This window comes from Hylobates moloch, unplaced genomic scaffold (assembly GCF_009828535.3).
Source record: "Hylobates moloch isolate HMO894 unplaced genomic scaffold, HMol_V3 SCAFFOLD_4, whole genome shotgun sequence".
Classification (NCBI taxonomy): Eukaryota; Metazoa; Chordata; class Mammalia; order Primates; family Hylobatidae; genus Hylobates; species Hylobates moloch.
Genome location: NW_026652279.1, coordinates 7,199,727 through 7,219,500, shown reverse-complemented (window position 1 = coordinate 7,219,500; position 19,774 = coordinate 7,199,727). Strand labels below are relative to the sequence as shown.

General features: G+C 40.1%; 1 protein-coding gene across 12 annotated transcripts in view; it reads left to right on the top strand.

The window, feature by feature from the left end:
* The window catches only part of MAGI1 (membrane associated guanylate kinase, WW and PDZ domain containing 1), a 685,843-nt gene that overhangs the window by 539,900 nt on the left and 126,169 nt on the right, over positions 1–19,774 (top strand). For all 12 annotated transcript variants that reach the window (XM_032149445.2, XM_032149449.2, XM_032149448.2 and 9 more), the window contains exons 3-4: positions 3,921–4,040; positions 18,669–18,875. In XM_032149445.2, the coding sequence (XP_032005336.1) occupies positions 3,921–4,040; positions 18,669–18,875 (327 nt within the window). The remainder of the gene's footprint in view (positions 1–3,920; positions 4,041–18,668; positions 18,876–19,774) is intronic.

Below are 19,774 nucleotides of genomic sequence, written 5' to 3'. Positions count from 1 at the left end.
AGTTGCCCTATAGAACATATTTAGGACAGATCGTCTCACAGCAAGTTTCATAGAGATTCTATGCTTGCACTGCACTGGAATTCCCAGTGTGATGTAGACTGTTTGTGTTTTACAAGTAGCTGGCTGAACAGCTTTTTCACTTGGCTGCAAGACATCACACCCTCCTCCTTTGCTCCTATCTTGCTGGCTACTGCTGCTTAGTCTACTTTGACGATCTTTCTCTTATTCTCATCTTCGAAACGTTAAAAGTTCTTAGTGTTCAATCCAAACTTCTTGGCTGTTTTTTCGCTAAACTCTCTCCGTAGATTTTATCTTTCTGTCTCTTGCCTTCAAATGCCATTGGTTTACTAATCAACTGATAACTCTTATTATTGTTAAGTTTACATTCCACCCTCTACTCTGACCTTCAGACTTTTAAGGTCAGCCGTGCTCCAACTCTCTGTACCTAGGTATCTATTAGGCATTTCAAACCTAACATGTCCAAAAGTGAACTTTTGATTTTCCCTTTTCCCAAAACCATTCCCCTCAGCCTTCTCAATCTCTGCAAATGGCACAGCCCATGTGCGCAGGTCACAAAATAAGTATTTCTGTCTTTATTCTTCTGTCTTTCTTACATACAACATCCAATCCATCTGCAAGTTCTATTAGTTCTGTCTTCAAAATATAGACCTTGCATGGTGTGATGAGCTGATATACTTTTTTTAAATTTAATTTTATTTTATTTTAAGTGCTAGGATACTTATATATGACGTGCAGGTTTGTTACATAGTTAAACATGTGCCATGGTGGTTTGCTGCACCTGACAACCCATCATCTTCATATTAAGCCCCACATGCATTAGCTATTTATCCTGCTGCACCTCCATCCCCCGATGCTCTCTGTCCTCCATCGGTGGGTGGCATGGAGAGCATCAGGATAAATAGCTAATGCATGTGGGGCTTAATACCTTGATGATGGGTTTTACTTTTAATATATCTGTTCTATGGACTATACTGTAGCTCTTTAAAATACTCAAGTCTGTAGTAGAAATCTCACTGCTTCTTATCACTTCTGTCCTATTCTAGTCCATATCTTGATTACCATTCACCTGGACACTATGGTAACCACCTAACTGGTCCTCCTGCTTCTATTCTTGCCCACCTCCCGCGCTACTCTGCCCAAAACTTGTTCTCCATGAAGTCAAAGAGCTTTAAAAAGGAAAACCAAGCCGAGTGTGGTGGCTTATGCCTGTAATCTGAGTAGTTTGGAGGCCAAGGTAGGACTGCTTGAAACCAGGAGTTAGAGACCAGCCTGGGCAATATAGTGAGACCCCCCATTTGTACAAAAAAAAGGAATTAGCTGGGTGTGGTGGCACGTGCCTGTAGTCCTAACTACTCAGGAGGCTGAGGTGAGAGGATCTCTTGAGCCCAGGAGTTCAAGGAGATAGTGAGCTGTGATTCCTCCAGTGCACTCCAGCCTGAGCGATAGAGCGAGACTCTGTCTCTAAAAAGGAAAATAAAACAAAAACCAAATCAAGGCACCTCCTTGCTCAAAACCATTCTAAGGATGACATTCCATTATCCTTAGAATAAAATATGAAGTGTTTTCTGTGGCCTACGTAATGTTGCCGCTTGCTTTCGTTTCCAGCCCTTTTTTCATCACTGTACCACAACCATGCTGGCCTTTCGGCCCTTCCCTAGACACACCAGATCACACCCGTATCAGAGCCTTTTCCCTTCCCTCTGCCTGGATGCATTCCCCATCACCCTTGCATTAGCCAGGCTCTTCCTCATCACCTAGCTAAAATAGCTTCCCTTCTTCTCCCTTGCTTCCTCCCTCCAAGACACTGTCTAAACCTTTAACCTATGTTGCTCTGAGATACTTTCTAATCTTTCAGTCTGTAGAAGAATGATTTCCTCCTGATATTAAGTGCTATATTTATTTATATACGTATTTGTTTTCTGTGTCTCACAGTAACATATAAATTCCATCAGGGCATGAGCTTTGTCTTGTTCACCAGTGTTTCCCCAGTGCCCAGCATGTGTTGGGGCCTCAGTAAATATTTGTTGAATAAATGCAATATATAATGCCATGAATACACACACATACACATAAACATATATATATGTATTTAATAACAGATTATTATAGTGGGATTTGAACGGTCAGATTCTATCAATTCATTCTAACAAAAACATAAACTATAATGTCTACTAAAAATTATTGGGCAAAGCCCTCAAAAAGGATTGTGTCATTCAATACACACAACAAACTTATGGATTAGGGGCTATTATTATCCCTATTTTGCAAACAAGGACACTGAGAAACAGTAGACACTAAGGAACCTGTCCAAGACCACAGGTTGGAGAGGCAGACCATGAACCTAGCATTCCCGCTCCAGACCACTGCTCTTTAACAGTGTATGATACTGTCTGTATGTTTCCTGTGCCTGACACTTGAGATGTAAATTTAAAAGTTGTGAACTACCTCAAGGGATTTGTTATCACCTGCCAGGGGAGGCACGAAACGGGAACAAATTAGGAAACAGTGTAAGAGTAGGCTTCTTTAACCTGAAGGTTCCAGCATGCTGGTTACGAGAAGCAAACATCTATACTATAACCATCCTATGCCCAATTTGCAGCTATTTAAAATGTTCAGATTTCAGATAGAAGAATTATGTGCACTAAAAATACACGTTGCCTCAGTAAAGTGTGTACTAAGTGTTGAGTGTTTTTGACTTATGAAAACTATGAATATCCAGTGTAGGTGTGGATGCGGTCGTTCACATGGGCAAATGATCAGAGAGTGCACAGTGCTAAGAACTTTAGCACCACTAGGCACATATAGTTGGTTATTTAATTGCATTACATTTCAACGAAGAGATTCTAGGCATAGGGAAATATCCTTACTTATTATATAGGAAAACATTGACCTTAAATCACCACCACAGGTAATAATGCCTTGCAAAATGAGCTCTGTTGAACGTAACAGCAGAAATCACATTTTTTGCTCTTTTTTTTTTTTTTTTTTGGTCTCATAATATTTAACATAGGCTCCTAGTACACTGTACATAATTGCTGTTTGGTTTATTTTCCTTTCTTGACTTATGTGTAAACCACATTCTGCTCATTGCTTCCACTTTGTTGACTGAGATTGGGCTAAAATGGTAGATCCATAGCCCAGCACCTGAGCTGGATGACTTTTGTACTCTGGATGCTCTGCATTATTTCATAAGAGGAAGCGTTAGATTTGTCAGCCACTGAGAAGATGACCAGATTAATTCAGGGGGAGAATTTTCTAGCAAATGCAGTGTCCTTTCTCCCTAGTCAGAGTTCATGAATGGCCTCCTTTTGGCCAACATATTAATTACATGAGGAGCAGCAGCTTTTTAATCCCTGGGAGATGTCCAACCACAGATCTCAGGCAATTATATTTCTCTAGTGATGTGTTTATGCAGCGGGTGTCATTTTCTTTAAAGGGCTTTGGAACTTGCCGGTTGTATTGAGGAATATGAGAATCTCAAGGCCTGTGATAAAAACACAAACCCCTTAGGCTCTGAGCTTAAGGTGGATACGTTTTTAGTATTTACTGGAGTCCTAAAAGCTGCTGACTGTGAATGTTGTCTGTAAAAAATCAGTTCACCTTTTTTATTCAGTGCATTGTCAAAAATGGTATAAAACTCTCTCTAGGTTACCCAGCTGTGCTTGGTTTTCTCTCTCTCCCATTTGGGGGTCCCAGGCACTAGAGTGTGGAAATGAGAATGCTGTTGTGTTGTATTAGAACGAATTTGCCTTTACTGTGTCCCTGTCTGGACAGATGAGGCGGCAGAGTCTTAGGTACGCCCTCTCTTACTGAGCAGGTTATTTTAATTACACCTGCATGTGGAACTTCCTGTTTTAGTTGACTGATGGTTTGTTGTGCCTTTGTATTTTCTGCTACAGGCACAACCCGATCTCCCAGAGAAGGAGAAGTGCCTGGCGTGGACTATAACTTTCTGACTGTGAAGGAGTTCTTGGACCTCGAGCGGAGCGGGACTCTTCTGGAAGTTGGCACCTATGAAGGTGAGTTACTTGCACAATAGCATGAAAAGCTTCTCTCCTGGGTACTTCAGAGGAGGCAGAGCCATCCAGGCAAAAATGTTTTGTGGAATCTGGAGGCCTAAACACATAACAGGAGATTGCAGTTCACCTTAATATGACCAATAAATAGATCAAGTCTATGGAATAAGGTTTTGTGAAGCTCTTTAAAAATAGTTTTTGTTTTTCTCTAGGAGTTTTCTTTTTTAATTTCACTATTCAAGTGTGTGGGTGTGTTTTGTTTTTTAATATGGACATGTATGGTACTCGAAGAGAAGGAAGAATCATGGTTAATCACAAAATGTGACCCTATAAGTAGTGTTGTTTTAATCTTGAAGAAATAACATATCACTTTCCTACTGATTGGTTTTTAATGTATTTTTATGTGATTCATAAAGCAAACTTTTTTTTTTTTTGACAATCTCATTCGGGGCCGGCTCACTGTAACTCTGCCTCCTGGTTCACCATTCTCCTGCCTCCCGATACTGGATTATTGTATTTTTAGTAGAGATGGGTTTTCATCGTGTTAGCCAGGATGGTCTCGTGACCTCGTGATCCACCCGCCTCGGCCTCCCAAAGTGCTGTGATTACAGGAAAGCAAATTATTTTTAAAATATTTAGCTAAGTAATCTTCATATACCTGTCTCCCACCTGCCTAATTTAGGATTCAATATTATAAATAATCTGATTACTCTTCTGAAGTTTATGTCAATACAGACATGCATGTGCACGTGTGTATATACATGTGTGCATACATGTTGTATGGATATTCCCATTTCTTGCCTGTTTTCCCCTAAAGGTAGTATATAGTACATGCTGTTTGGGCCTTGCTCTTTTTGTTTAACAGTATGTCTTAATAGGTCATTGCAATTCAGTAATAAAGCACTTCTGGTTTTCTTCTTTTTGAAATATAATTATAAAAATTATAATTCCTTTGTATGGGCATACTGTAATTTATTTAACCACTTCCCTCTGAACAAATATTTGAGTCAGTTTCAATGTTTCATATTTCTAAACACTGCCGAGTTGAATGACATGGATGTGTCATTTTATACAGGTGCAAACATATCCATAGGATCAGATCCCATTGCTGGGTCAAAGCCAAATGTGGTGGAAAAAAGTCACATTTTTCTGTAAACAGTATTATAGCTTGATTACTTTTTGGAGTGTTATTATTATTTGAGGCAGAAGTGGTGTAATGATACTATTAATACTATTAACTAGGACAGGTTATTAACTTGGTGAAGTTATCATGTGTATCTCTTTACAAACTCTTTAAAATTTGGATTTATTAGGCATTCACAGGGGCATTTTAAAGATTAGACTTGAACATAAAGGGTAAATACAAAGTAGATTATTATTTTATTAGGGACATTATAGCTTTAATGTGATAATTGCTCCTGTTACAGTGACTAACCCTCATATCATGATCATGAATCTTAGAGATGCTGTTTCTGGTTTGATATTCCTTGGTGAAGAAGGGAAGGAGCATTGTCTTTGTACATACTGCTCATTTCCAACTTGTGAATATACAGTAGACAGTGTATATTAATCAAATTCCTGCTCATGAAGTCAAGAATTTTTGTTTGTTTGTTTTTGAGTATTGCTAATTATCAGTTGGCTTAGTTTCCTGAAACTACATGTTGGGATGTGACTGGGTGGCTGGTGGGCTGGGCAGGGGTCCGAGAATAATCGAGGTCTAGGAGTGTATAGAGGGAAGGGAGGGGGGCTGCGGGAAGGTACAAGGAGCTTCTTCAACATGTTGTCAGCATGCTGTCCTCACATATTGTACATGTGAAGAGGTGAGCATGCGTGACTCCTCTTTGGTTAGCAGAGAGAGAATTGTCCTCATCTGAAATCAGTTATTAGGCCCGTCTGGGGGGCTTCAGTCGTCAAATATACAAAACATCTATTTGCATTTTTGGAGAGGCTGGGGTGGGAATGGTTGTACAAAGCAAAAGAGGATTGGGTCGGAAAGGAAAAGCTTGTGATTTAGACTCCAATTTAACTTGGAAGATGGAAAGTAAACTCGCTTTATTCAACGTTAATGGAACAAATGATATATAGGTGGAGTCAGTTCTTTCCCTCATTTAATTTTATCATTGCAACAGAGGCAGCTATTATCTTCACTGAATTTTTAGATGGGGACACTGAAGCCAAGTGGCATTAAATAACTTTTTCAGAGTTGCACAGCCAGTTCTAGAATGCTAGAGCAGGAACCAAACCCAGCTCAGTGTGACTCTCAGATCCTACACTCTTACCTAAAAACCCGAAGAATATCGTAGATATAACTAAGAAGCTAAGAAAAATAACCCATTAGTACTTGAAGCTAACTTCCTGGTGTATAGCAGTAGAGGAATGGTTTTCAGAAAATGTCTGATCGTCTTATAGAAAACGGTGCCCTTGTGAGTGTTGCGTAGTTATTTTGGAATTGGAATTTTCTTAGGTGCAGTATTAATCTTTTCCAGTTCTAACCCATTTGTACAGTGTTCTTCAGCCTTTGGCCTATTAGCGGCGAAATTTCCCTACCATATGAGATGGCTCATAATTTTTCTTTTCTTTTTTTTTTTTTTTTTTTTTTTTTGAGACAGAGTCTCACTCTGTCGCCTAGGCTGGAGTGCAGTGGCGCAATCTCAGCTCACTGCAACCTCGGCCTCCAATGTTCAAGCATAGTTCCTGCCTCAGCCTCCTGAGTAGCTGGAACTACAGGCGCATGCCACTGTATCCGGCTAAGTTTTTATATTTTTAGTAGAGACAGGGTTTCACCGTGTTGGCTAGGATAGTCTCGATCTCATGACTTCGTGATCCGCCTGCATCGACCTCCCATAGTATTGTGATTACAGGCGTGAGCCACTGCGCCTGGCCGAGATGGCTCATAATGTTTTGGAACTGACCGGAGTATATTATATTGACTCTTAAAAGCTGAGAGCCAAATGGAATGTTTATTAAATGCCGTATACCATTATCAGAGTAGGGCTGCAAAGACATTTAGAGAACTTCCTCAGTCTTTGCCTCCCTTGGACAAGTCCCTTGATGGTGGCTGCTGTCTATTGGTGGACACTAACAAGCATGCAAGCCCTGCTGTCACACTGCCTGAGTTTGATTCTCAGCCCCTTTGCTATTGAGCTGTGTGCCCTCCGGCAAGTTACTTAATGCTCCATGTCTCCATTTTCCCATTGGTAAAAAGAGGATAATAATAGTGCTTCCTCAGAGGTAAGGCTAAATGAGACAATAATTGGAAAGGGCTTAGCAGAGTGTCTGACACATGTAAGCTCTCCATCAGCATTAGCTCTTGTATTTACACGCACCTAGTTCAGAATTGCTCCCATGGTGGATCCCTTTCCCCTCTACCAGTCAGTAAACCACCAGATTTGTCAGTAAAATGTCTTTATTTACTTCCTAGGTACTCACCATCTTTTTTCCCCTCCTGAAACTGCTTTCTCCAGACCTCTACTGGTTCCAGAGAGGCAAAGTCTACCACAACAACACAAAGCACTCTTTAAAGCAAGACATATATAAATGTTTAAGTAACAGTAGTAAGTGTACATGATGGAATAGATCCTACAGTAAAAGCCTTAAAACTAGCTAAGTCCTACTTTTTTCCCCTCTTCCATATAGGTAACCATTATTAAAGATACTAGTGCAAATATTCAGAAAACTTATATGTACACAGCATATACATATGTCTTGTTTACTTCACTCTGTTATTGCCCTTTGCCCTTAACATACCTTGGAGATCTTTCCACATTACCCCATACAGTGTTCTTCAGCCTTTGGCCTCATCCTTTATAAATGCTGCATAGTATCCCAGTGAATGAGTATATATATATCTATATGTATATATAGATATATATATAACTTATTTAACCAGCCCCCTGCAGATGGACATTTTAAATGTCCCCTGCCTCACCTCCCCCTTCTGTTTTTGGTGGTGGTGTTATAAACAGTGCTTCAAGTATATTGTTATACAGTTATGAGCATAACTATAGGGTAAGTTTCTGGTAGCGCAGTTTTAAAGCAAGCCTTTTAATGCATATATAGTTTATTTCAACAAATATTTATTGAGCATTTATTTCAGGTCAGACTTCTTTGTGAGGCAAGGGATATGATGTACAGGGCAGTAGACCAAAACTACCTGACTTTGAAGGTGCTTATGTTTTTTAGTTAATTATTTTTGCTCGTGCTTGTGTGGCACATAGTAGGTGCTCTTCAAAGTGCATTGTATGCACAAATTCATTTAATCTTCCTAACAAGCCTATGAGGTAGGTTCTATTTATGTCCATTTTACAGAAGAGTCGTATGAGGCCCAGAAATGCCAATAATCTCTTCTTAGTTCACATGGTAAATCAAAGATGGAGCTGGGATTCAAATTCAGGCACTCTGGCCACAGAGTCTACACTGTTCCCCCGCTCAGTCTTGTGAGGCAGATTAAACATAAACAATTTTGCTGGGCGTGGTGGCTGATACCTGTAATCCCAGCACTTTAGGAGGCTGAGGTGGGAGGATTGCTTGAGCTCAGGAGCTCGCGAGCAGCCTGGGCAACATGGCAAAACCCCATCTCTACAAAAAAATACAAAAATGAGCCGGGCATGGTGGCGTGCACCTGTAATCCTAGCTACTCGAGAGGCTGAGGTGGGAGAATCACCTGATCCTGGGAAGTTCGAGGCTGCAGTGAGCCAAGATCACACCACTGCACTCCAGCCTGGGCAACAGGAGTGAGACTCTGTGTAATATATGAATGAATGAGTGTAAACAATTTTAAGAAAAGTGATGAGTGGGCCGGGTGTAGTGGCTCATGCCTATAATCCCAGCACTTTGGGAGGCCAAGGCAGGCGGATCATTTTAGGTCAGGAATTCGACACAAGCCTGGCCAACATGGTAAAATCCCCTCTGTACCAAAAAATATATAAAAATTAGCTGGACGTGGTGGTGCATGCCTATAGTCCCAGCTACTTGGGAGGCTGAGGTGGGAGAATCACTTGAACCCAAGAGGCGGATGTTGCAGTGAGCTGAGATTGTGCCACTGCACTCCAGCCTGGGTGACAAAATGAGACCCTGTCTCAAAAAAACAAAAAAAAAAAAAAAGAAAGAAAAAAAGTGATCAGTGTTTTGAGAGAAACTACACAGCACTCCAGAAGCTTATAGAAAGGGCACACCATTTCATCTAGTTTTGGCAGACTCCCTAGAGGAGGCAAAGCTGTGGAAGGACTGTGTCAGGTCAGGTGAGAGGCTGGGAGATGGTGTTTGAGTTTAGTAATCAGCATGGGCCACGGGGCCTGAATCCACAGAGAACGATGTGATGATGAACCAAGAGAGGGTTAGAAGGATGGCTTCTAGAAAGGGAGGGGAAGCAAGCACACCCTGTTTCCCTTAGAACCACTGCTATCCCGTAAGAACTTCCTTCCATGCTGGGAATGTTCAGTATTCTGTACTGTCCATTATGGCAGCCAGTGGCTCTTGTGATTGAGAAACCGAGTTTTAAATTAACTTTAATTCAATATAAACTCATTTAAATTTAAGTAGCCACACATGGCTGGTGACTCCAGTTTTAGAATAAAAGCTTCTGAAAGGAAGGTGAGGACCTGCTCAACAAGATCTCTGTCCTCACCAGCTGACTTCACAAAGCAAAGCAGGTCTTAAGAGTTAAGCTCCTTTAAAAAAGAATCATCATGTTGAATCCTCCCAAAGAGGATGTTATGCAGACGAGTGGTGATCTTCTTTTGTGGATACATTCTATGACAGGCGAGATGGCAGACAAATAGAGTGAACCAGTGAAGCCTCAAGGCCCAGTAACCTTTAGAATTCTCTTTTAGGCCTAATATTTGCTTGATTTACATTGGTCGGTTGTAGGACTTTACAGCTGGAAATGCAGTAAAGTTAGTTTCTTCAGATGATAGAACTGAAATCCAGAGAGAGCTTGCTTTAAGATACTGCAAGGAGTTAGGGACATAGCCTGGCCAAATGTTGCAGGACTGGGATGCTTTTATTTCCCTTTGCCTGAAAAGTAATGCTTCTTTTGTAGCCTCGGTTACTAGTTTGTGAGTTCATTCATTTATTCGTTAAAGATAAAATGCTGAACGAAAGCAGATATGGTTGTGGTCACTGTCTTTATGGGTCTTAACTGTCTAGTGAACAAGACACTTTATTTAAATAAACAAATATCCAATTGTAAGTGTGCGAAGGTCTTTAAAGGAGACCATAAGATGGGGAGAGTGGATGTCTGTGGAACTGAGAAAAAGTACCTCTGTAGAAGTAGTAATTGAAGTGAGATCTGACCGGTGAGCTGGAGTTAGGTTGCTGGATTTAGCAAATAAAAACACGGAACACCCTGTCTTGCATTTCATCTGGCAACCACAGTTAGACTTGGCTTTGAACCACATTGGTGATGGTGGTGGTGAATAGTCAGCTGAATCTAGAGATATTTATGTGAAAAGCTGAATTTGTTAATATATTGGTTATTGTGAGAACGAGGTAGAAAAGACAGATGATGATAATCCTCCTAAGATAACTCCTAGTTTCTGTCTTCTATTACTGGATAGATAGTGGTACCATTTGTGAAAATAAAAAATACTGTAATTGGGGTAGGTTTGGGGGGCAGGGGCTCCATCTTGAAACTTTCTATCCCCCGACAGCTGTAACACTGAGAGTTGCCTATACTCCCAACAGAGTAGAGCCCCTTCCTGGGTATGTAAAGAATCTGATTATCACCCCTCACAAGGCATAGAAGTTATTAGTAGAGTTTGTCATTGATCTCTGCTTTACAATTTGAACCAACTCCTCATTCTGTCACTGAACAGAATTGGCATCAAAGCAAGGTAAAGAAGACGAGAATAAGCACATCTTTCCAACTTGGCCCAACTTCCTAATTGTGGCACCGAGCTTATTTATTTGATATGGTGCTTAAAATAAATCAGCTGAACCATTTCCCTTTTCCCTTGCTTTTCTTTTTTTTTTTCTGTTGACATTTTTGCTCTGCAAGACAGGTCACTGCCTCAGCCAGCCCTTGGGACTTCTCTAGGAGAGAGTTTACAAGGGATGACTATTCAGTGGAGGGTGGGGGTCCAGACATGGCTGTTTTACAAATGCCTCTGGGTAGAAGAGGCTGATTATACACTTTGAGCATTGCAAAGGTTTTCCTTCAGCATAGAAGTGCAGTGCCAGGGTGACATTTCAAATTGGAGTTATGGGTTGCATATTTCTGCATGTTAATTAGGAAGAGGATGTCAGCATTCAATAATGTTATTGTTTTGCTTCCTAGAAGGTCTGCAGAAAGGCAGCTGCCAATGGTATAATTTTTGGGGACACAGAGATAAAATAGGGGTGAAGAGAGTTCTTGTTTCTGGTTAAAGAAAGTGAGACTGTCTGGAGTCCTGTTCTTTGGCATGCCCTAGAAGCAGTCTGTTGTGATGAGCTCTGTTGGCAAACTCTGTCGTGGAATGTTCTCTGTTGATAATGAAAGTGACCAAATGAAATCTGTGCTATAATTGGCTGTTCTTCTGCTTATGAAGGTGGGGGGAGCTGGCGAAGTTTTCTTTAATTCCCTGCTTAGAGATTCCCAAATTTTCCTGGAGTTAAAAGCATAGATATCAGAGACAGACTAATCTGTGTTTAAATGCCAGTCATCATTTTTGACTTGTGTGAATATCAGTTTCTTTATGTGAAAATGGGAATATTGATGCCTTTTTTTTCTGTAAGATTGTTTATAAAGATTAGAGTAAGTGAATATATGGGTAGTGACACTTAATAGGTGCACGATAAAGGTAACTTTAAAAAATGTTGTTCTTTGAATATGTGTTGTGATAATACACTCTTCTACACATTAACCCTATTATCTGTCTACAACATCAGGCCTGATGGAAGACTGCCAGAGTTGATTATAGGCTAACATTGTGCCAAGCACAGTGCTGGGTGTTTTATACACATTATCTAATTTAATCTTGACAAAAACCCTATTAGATTGCCATGATTTTTGTCTTTATACTATGTGAACTGAGGCTGAAGACAGAGAGGTCCCTTACCTCACTCAGGGTCGTAAAACTCTTATGTTGTCCTGTTTGGTCTTGTATTAGAAACCAAATGGCACTGGCAAGGACAAAGTGCTAATTATAGAACAGTGGTTTATTGTCCTTTTGTGCATGAACATCCTATTTTTGTAGGGTGGGGCAGATAGGAAAAGGAAGAGTAAAGAGAAAGCATTGCAGTTTTATGAAGGAACTATCATGTGCTGAGCAAGCAAGTGGCAAAGCGAAGTGATGCAGATCTTGGTAATTCAGATGTAATTGATGGACTGGGAAGAAAGTATTGTGAGTCATGCTATTAAAAACTGGATCCACAATACAGGTTTTTAGGAGGATCCCAGGCTGGAATTCATGTGCACTATCTGCCCTTATTCATTTACTCATTCTGCACCAAATTGCTGGGTAATGGTATGTGCCTGGCACTGTGTCAGGCCTGAGAACACAGTGGTACACAACATCAGATGTGGCCCTGGCCTCTTGGAGCTTATAGTCTAGAGGTGAAGACAGGTACTGATTAATTAAACAGTCCGCTATATACAATAAAGGGCATTAGGAAGGGGAGGTACGTGGTTCCTTGAGAACATATAAGAACTGATAAGGACAGTTTTGATCTGGTCTGTGGGGTCAAAGATACTGTTGCTGGGGATGAGCAGGTAGTAACAGGGTGAGGAGCAGAGGGAGGAGTGGGTGCAAGAGCTATGAGATGGGGAAGGGGGCACAGTTTACATGCTAGGGGCTGAAAGGCAACCAGTGAGGTGAGAGCGAAAAGAACAAGATGAAGGCAATCAGGACAAGTGCTTGGAAAGTGGACATGGGGCAGACCCCCAGGACCTTGAGGCCAAGGCAAAATCAGATATGCTGGATGTCCATGTATTCATGTACTCTATACATATTTGCACTATACATAAAGAGAGTAAGGTTTTTGTACCCCTCTCCCACCAAAAAAAGAAAACAATTTTTGCCCCCTTGGGGGTGTTATTGCCCCTGCTGAAAATGCATGCTGTAGATTCCCAGCCATGGGTGGTCACTACCTTCCTGTTCTCAGGCTTATTTTCAAAAGCTTGTCTCGTAGGAAGAAGACAGACAAGTACCCCCAATCCCCACCCCCATTTACCTTGGGCTAGCCATGTAACTCCATGGCAGGTGTTTCTGCCACTTTGGGCCTCTGTGTTTGTCATCTGCAAAAGAGGAATGATTTTCTCTGTCCCAAATGGCTTTGCTACACAAACAGTGATCCATGGATCTCATGCCCACCCTGGTCATTACTTATTGTAATTTAATTGTTTGCACATTGAAGCTTGACAAAACTGATGTATGCCATATAGAATGATTGTGAAGATCGTGTTTCAGTCCAATTTTTACTTTGTATTTCCCATGCCTGGCATTAAAAAGGTTTTCTTTAAGGAAATGAATGAATGAATAGTAAGTTTGTATAATTTGAAAGCCATACAGATTTGATTCATCCTAACTTAAATTCCAGGATTACAATCCTCCTTAAATATTTTATAAAGCCCTAAAAATTGATTTGCAGTGTCTATTAATTTTTAAATGTGTGTCAGTAAAATATTTTCTTTGGCTTTGTCCTGGCCAGAAATTGTGCTTGTTAATTAAGGCCAGCAGTGGCTTCCTCTTAAGTCCTCCTTTGCCCTCCGCTTTCTTCCCTGGCCACCCTCCCTGTTGAGTTTTGTTGTAGAACCAGTTCTGAAAATAGCAGCAGAGAGAACAAGTTTCCACTTGGGAGGGAGCCCAGCCACTGCAGGAAACGTGTGTTGGATAACGCAGAGCCTGTGGGACAATCAGCCTCACGGCTCCCAGACACTGTGCAGCCTGCCAAGTGATAGCCCCAATTAAGTTTTTAATCACTTATAATTTTTCAGATGATTTTTATTTAATACTGTTAAGTCGCACATACCGTCTATAAGGTTTGTGTTTCTACATGGCTAGACTTTGTAAGGTTTGTGTTTCTGCTATGGCTAAACTTTGCTTGATTGTGACATGAGTGCAAACCATTGCAAAGGTGGAATACTTTCTGGAAGGTTAGAGTCATGAACTCAAGTGCCTGAGGGGCCAGAGAGGTCAGGTAAGAGGGTGCGTAGAGGCAAAGAAGACCACTGGTGACTGTGGCAAACTGGAGCAAGCATGACCCATCCTGCCCATTGCTGCATGGTAAGGGCAGTTCACAGCAGAATAAGACAGCCAGAGTTGAAATAAGACAGCCAGAGTTTTTGTCCAAAAGCCCAGGGCCGAAAGCAAGCTCTCCAAAAATCAATTCACTCAAAGGCTAATCTGTGAATTATTGAAGACTTTTTGAAGTTTAAGGTTTTCTTACATCTACTCATGCCTCTGCTCATGCCCCTGTATCTGCCCATGCCCTTGCATTGCAGCAGCCTTAGGGCACTGTTCTAGATGGGGTCCAGGATCTTTGTCTGCCAAGGGTCAGGCAAAACCAAGAGGAGGAGCAAAAATTTCTCTGCAGAAATCCTTGATTTAGTATGTTCATGTGAATTGGCTTTAGACACATACTTGCTTTTCAACATCCTCTATAAGAGATGGAGTACCTGGAACCAGACTTTACAGTTTGTCAAACAGCATTGACAATCTAGACTTAACTAGAAGCTTTCTAATTTTAAATGTTGGTCACTAATCCAAATTATTTTAAAACAGTGGTGTGTGAAAGTTTGAACACTCTGCAGTTAGAAAACCACTAGACAGAAACTTTCCTATAAAGGTTGTAGGTTTCAGTATGGGAAATAAGAAATAGTGGAGAGATTTGGATAATAATAATACTATCTCATATTTAACACCTTATAGTTTACAGAGTACCTTTGAAAACTCTGCATTAGTTAATTTTCACAATAATCCTATGAGGTTGCTACAGCTGGTGCTACCATTCCCATTTCACAGAGAAAGTACTAGAGAGACTGAGTGTAGAAGACTTGGTTATTTGGTTATTGACAGGTTTGCTTGCTTAGTGCTCAGTTACCATGTGCAGCACTTTGGATATATGATCTCTTTGATCCTCAAAACAATGTAGTATGGGTGTCATTTTAAAGACTAAAAACATGCGATAGCAACTTTAGGTAGCATTTATCTACCCTCACGATAGTGGCAGACTTCAGCATAGGTTAAAGGCAGACCGTCTCATTTTGTCTTCCTAACAGCTCTTCTAGGTGTAAACTAGGTTCTCTTAGAATCCCAAGTTAAAGGAGGACAAACACTTGCCCAGAGTCACACAGCTAGTTGGTTAGTAGTGGGCTTTCAACTCTGAGCTGTCTCTTCCAAGCCTTTTACCCCATGATATGGTGTGCCAAGACTCTGCAGTATTGCTCATGGGCGACTCATTAGATTAAAGCCAGTGAAATTGCTTATGTTTGACAGTTTATATCTTCTACAACAGCAATTTCATGTGGTTCAACCTAATACTATCTACTTTATCTGCCTCCAGTCAATGTTAAACTAATTTTCAGAAACAGGAAACCATTGTGAACAAGTGGATTGTTTTGGGTTGTATGTAATTGCATTAACAAATCTGCTAATCATTTATCAACTTAAGAAAGATTTTGCACTTGAAAAGCGAGGGTGGGTACCTAATGGAAAATCCACACATATTTGTCAAATTTAAGTGGAACTTTTATTTTCCAAGCACTTATTATTTCTGCCATAAATGCAGATGTTGAAGTTTTCATTGATTTTAAATGATTAATAATTTTATGAATGCTACTTCAGTTTAATGGCGCTGAAACTGAGTGATATGGTTAGGAAATTATGCATATAAAAGTTACGAGGGAGGGGTTCTACATCTTTCAGTAGAAGTTTCTTATTTATAGACATTGGCCTTAATTTAACATCTAACTTGAAAATGTACATGATGTCTTGATATAATAATGATTAAGGAATGAAAATTAAATTCGTTAGAGCTTTGTCTCTCTCCTTTTTTTCTCACTGTGCAGATTATTTTTAAGATAGTTAACCATCATACTTTCCTAAACTTCACTAAAGAGTCTTCAGTTAATGAGAAAGTTAACAGTTTGGCCTAGTTACTTACACCTTCAATGAAGGCATGAGACATCCTTTGATACAACCTCTTTAGAAATGCAAGATTAAGTGCATTTCTTGGTTGACACGTGCTAATTTCTTCTTTGCTCAAGTGTTAGCCCCTAAAGACACATGTGAGATGCCTTTCTTCAAGCTGATTTGACTCAATTCTAGCGCCTTTAAGTTGGAAACCTGAAAGAAGATTTTTGAAGATATGGATAGATTACTTCCTATGAAAACACTTGCATGATTGAGTTGAGTATAAGGCACCAGAATGTGCGTATCAGGTTTCTACCTGGCACTCTTCAAGTTTGGACGTGGTGCTCTTTCATGTACTGCATTTAAAAAAATGTGTATGTTGAGTTTTCCTGCTGATACAGACTATTACACTCAAAGAAAGTGGGTGTGTAGCTCTATAAATTTTGATGATTCAAAAAAAGTTTTAAAAAATATTAAAACTTTTCTCTTAAAAAAGAAACCTTATTGGCCAGGCATGGTGGCTCACGCCTGTAATCCCAGCATTTTGGGAGGCTGAGGCAGGTAGATCACCTTAGGTCAGGAGTTCCAGACCACCCTGGCCAACATGGTAAAATCTCGTCTCTACTAAAAATACAAAAAAGTTAGCCAGGCATGGTGGTGCATGCCTATAATTCCAGCTACTTGGGAGGCTGAGACTGGAGAATCGCTTGAACCTGGAAGGTGGAGGTTGCAGTGAGCCGAGATCGTGCCATTGCACTCCAGCCTGGGTGATGCAGCGAGACTCCATTTCAAAAAAAAAGAAAAGAAACTTTATTTATAAGAATAAAGCATGATAGAAGCAATTTTTTTTTTTTTTTTTTTTGAGCCAGTATCTAGTTCTGTTACCCAGGCTGGAGTGCAGTGGCATGATCTCTGCTTACTGCATCCTCGACTTCCCAGGCTCAAGAAATCCTTCCCTCTTCAGCACCCCCAAGTAGCTGGGACTACAGGAGAGTACCACCAAGCCTGGCTAATTTTTGTATGTTTTTTAGAGACGGGATTTCACCATGTTGCCCAGGCTGGTCTTGAACTCCTGAGCTCAGGTGGTTAGCCCGCCTCAGCCTCCCAGCATGCTGGGATTATAGGCGTGATCCACTGTACCTGCTGAGAAGCAAATTCTTTATTATCTGTATATCTCACGGAGACCAGGCTATTACTGTCTCCTTTTGCGTTTTTTTTGTTTGTTTGTTTTGTGCTTGTGTAATAAAATGTGTTTGTTATGTAAATATGTACTGAGGTTAGACAATGGGGTTGGATCCTTGGGAAGAAACGGTGTGTACAGGATTTATTATTATTTACAAATTCTGCTTTACTAAGCGTAGAATTACAAACATTAGTTAGGATTGATTCAGCATCTCAAAATCATTTCCTATCATCCTGGCCATACTCTAAAAGATGTGAAGTGGTAAATGGATCGATGACATTCTAAGGTTGATGTCTTTTATCATGTAGCCACTGAATGTTATTGATTATCAACTGTGTTTTTCAAACTTTGATCTTGATGAACCACCCTTTATGATTTTGCTCATATGAGAACACGTATTATTTATTTAATGTTATCTTTAAAATAACTTTAAAAAATAGCTTACTTTTTAACTTTTCAAAAGGAAACTCTTATTACTACCATCACTATTATGTATTCAGCTGATTAATTTCTTATTATATAAAACTGTCTTTTTAAACTTCAAGTGAAAAATATGTCAATTTTTTAAAGTATTGCTTTTTTTCTTAAATTCTAAAGGCAAACTTCATATTGCTATCATAACTTACCAGTGAGATTTCTCTGTGGCAAATTAAAAATATATGTATCTATTAAAATAAAAAAAATTGAAATGTAAAAATCTATTTATGTGTAAGTGAGAATCACATAGCACACTATAGTGGGACCTAAATCAAACTGGGAAAGAGTGGCTGAAAGTGAAGATGGGCCACTAATGGAAGAGTGACCGATACTGGGTGCCACCATTGACACAGGGTTTTCTGTTAAAGCTTGGCAAGGGTTTGTTCCTACCCCGCACTATTCAGAGTCAAGCCTGCCATTCAGCTAAAGACGCGCCACGTGGGGTTTACTGTCCTCCTTTTTAAATATTGCCCTGGTTCCCTCTTGACGAGTCCCCTTATTAAGGGAAGGTGACCTCAACTTTTTAGGCCTGTAAGGATGCCGGCAGTAATGAATTTTTTATCTTCTGTGAGGCTTGCTCTAAATTGGATTCAGCATTATGCTGGTGCATATATGTAAAAAGATGACCAATTGATATTCAAATGTAATGAGGAGGAAGGTTTACTATTCACCATAGCCTCCTTTGTTTTTAGCCCTAGTAGGTTCTTTGCACTAAAACAATACAGCTTTCCTCTTCCCATCTGAAATCACTGTGTCTAGCGGGATAGGAAAGACATCTTTTCTAACCCAGAAATAAAATACAGTTTGTTCTGGTTTTCTAGTTTAATTTTTTTTAATGTGCCTAGAGATTTGGAAGTGAAGTCTTAAAAAAAAACAAAGTATTCCTTTTGAAACATGCAAATGTGTCTCTCCATCACCTAGGAAACTATTATGGGACACCCAAGCCTCCTAGCCAGCCAGTCAGTGGGAAAGTGATCACGACGGATGCCTTGCACAGCCTTCAGTCTGGCTCTAAGCAGTCGACCCCGAAGCGAACCAAGTCCTACAATGATATGCAAAATGCTGGCATAGTCCATGCGGAGAATGAGGAGGAGGATGACGTTCCTGAAATGAACAGCAGCTTTACAGGTAAAGGTCAGACCATGTTGCCCTCAATGGACCTGGGGAAGGGATGATGAGGAGGCTTTTGCATAGAGTTTTGAAAAGGATGCTGTTCTCAAGAGGGATTTTGTAGGGTCGCCAAAATTCAAACTTGGACCACACAGTGCTTGCAGAAGAGATGGTCCTTTCCCTGGTCTTCTTTTCATGCCCCTTTACAGGAATATTTTAACTTCACCAGAATACCTTAAAGGAGCTGGGGGTGAATGTATGAAGAAGAAAAACGAGAAATCAGCATGGTTTCTTTCTCTTCAAAATGATGTATGTATATAAATATCTGTATTTTGTTCATTGATTTTTTTGGGGGAGTAACTGGCAGCATCTCTATCATTATGGCTGATTGCTATGAAGCAAAATATGAGAATGTGTTTTATCAGTTTAATGTCAGTCGATGCTGTATAGAAGGCCAGCAGCATCCTTTTATATCTTTGAAAGCAGAGATATAATGGAAGGATATTATGTGTTCAGTTAAGTTACTCAAAATTGCTATATGCCTTAAAAGGGGGAAAGATGGAAAAGTAAAATTCTAACATTATAGCCTATATATGCATTCTATATTATATAGCCTATGTATTACTGACTATATTATATATATTTTATCTATATTCAGGGCTGTCTACCTCCGAGCTTAGGTATGTTGTATTTTATGAAGGGATTTTCAAAGACAAGGCCTTTGGGTAAGGCCATACAGGCTGAGTACTGCACACCTCCAGGGGGCACCATTCACAGGGTATGATGTGTGTTCCCTGAAGGGCAAAGATTGCAGTGAGCCGAGATTGCACCGCTGCAGACTAGCGTGGGTGACAGAACAAGACTCTGTCTCAAAAAGTATAAATAAAAAAATAAAAAAAAATAATAATAATGTTGTG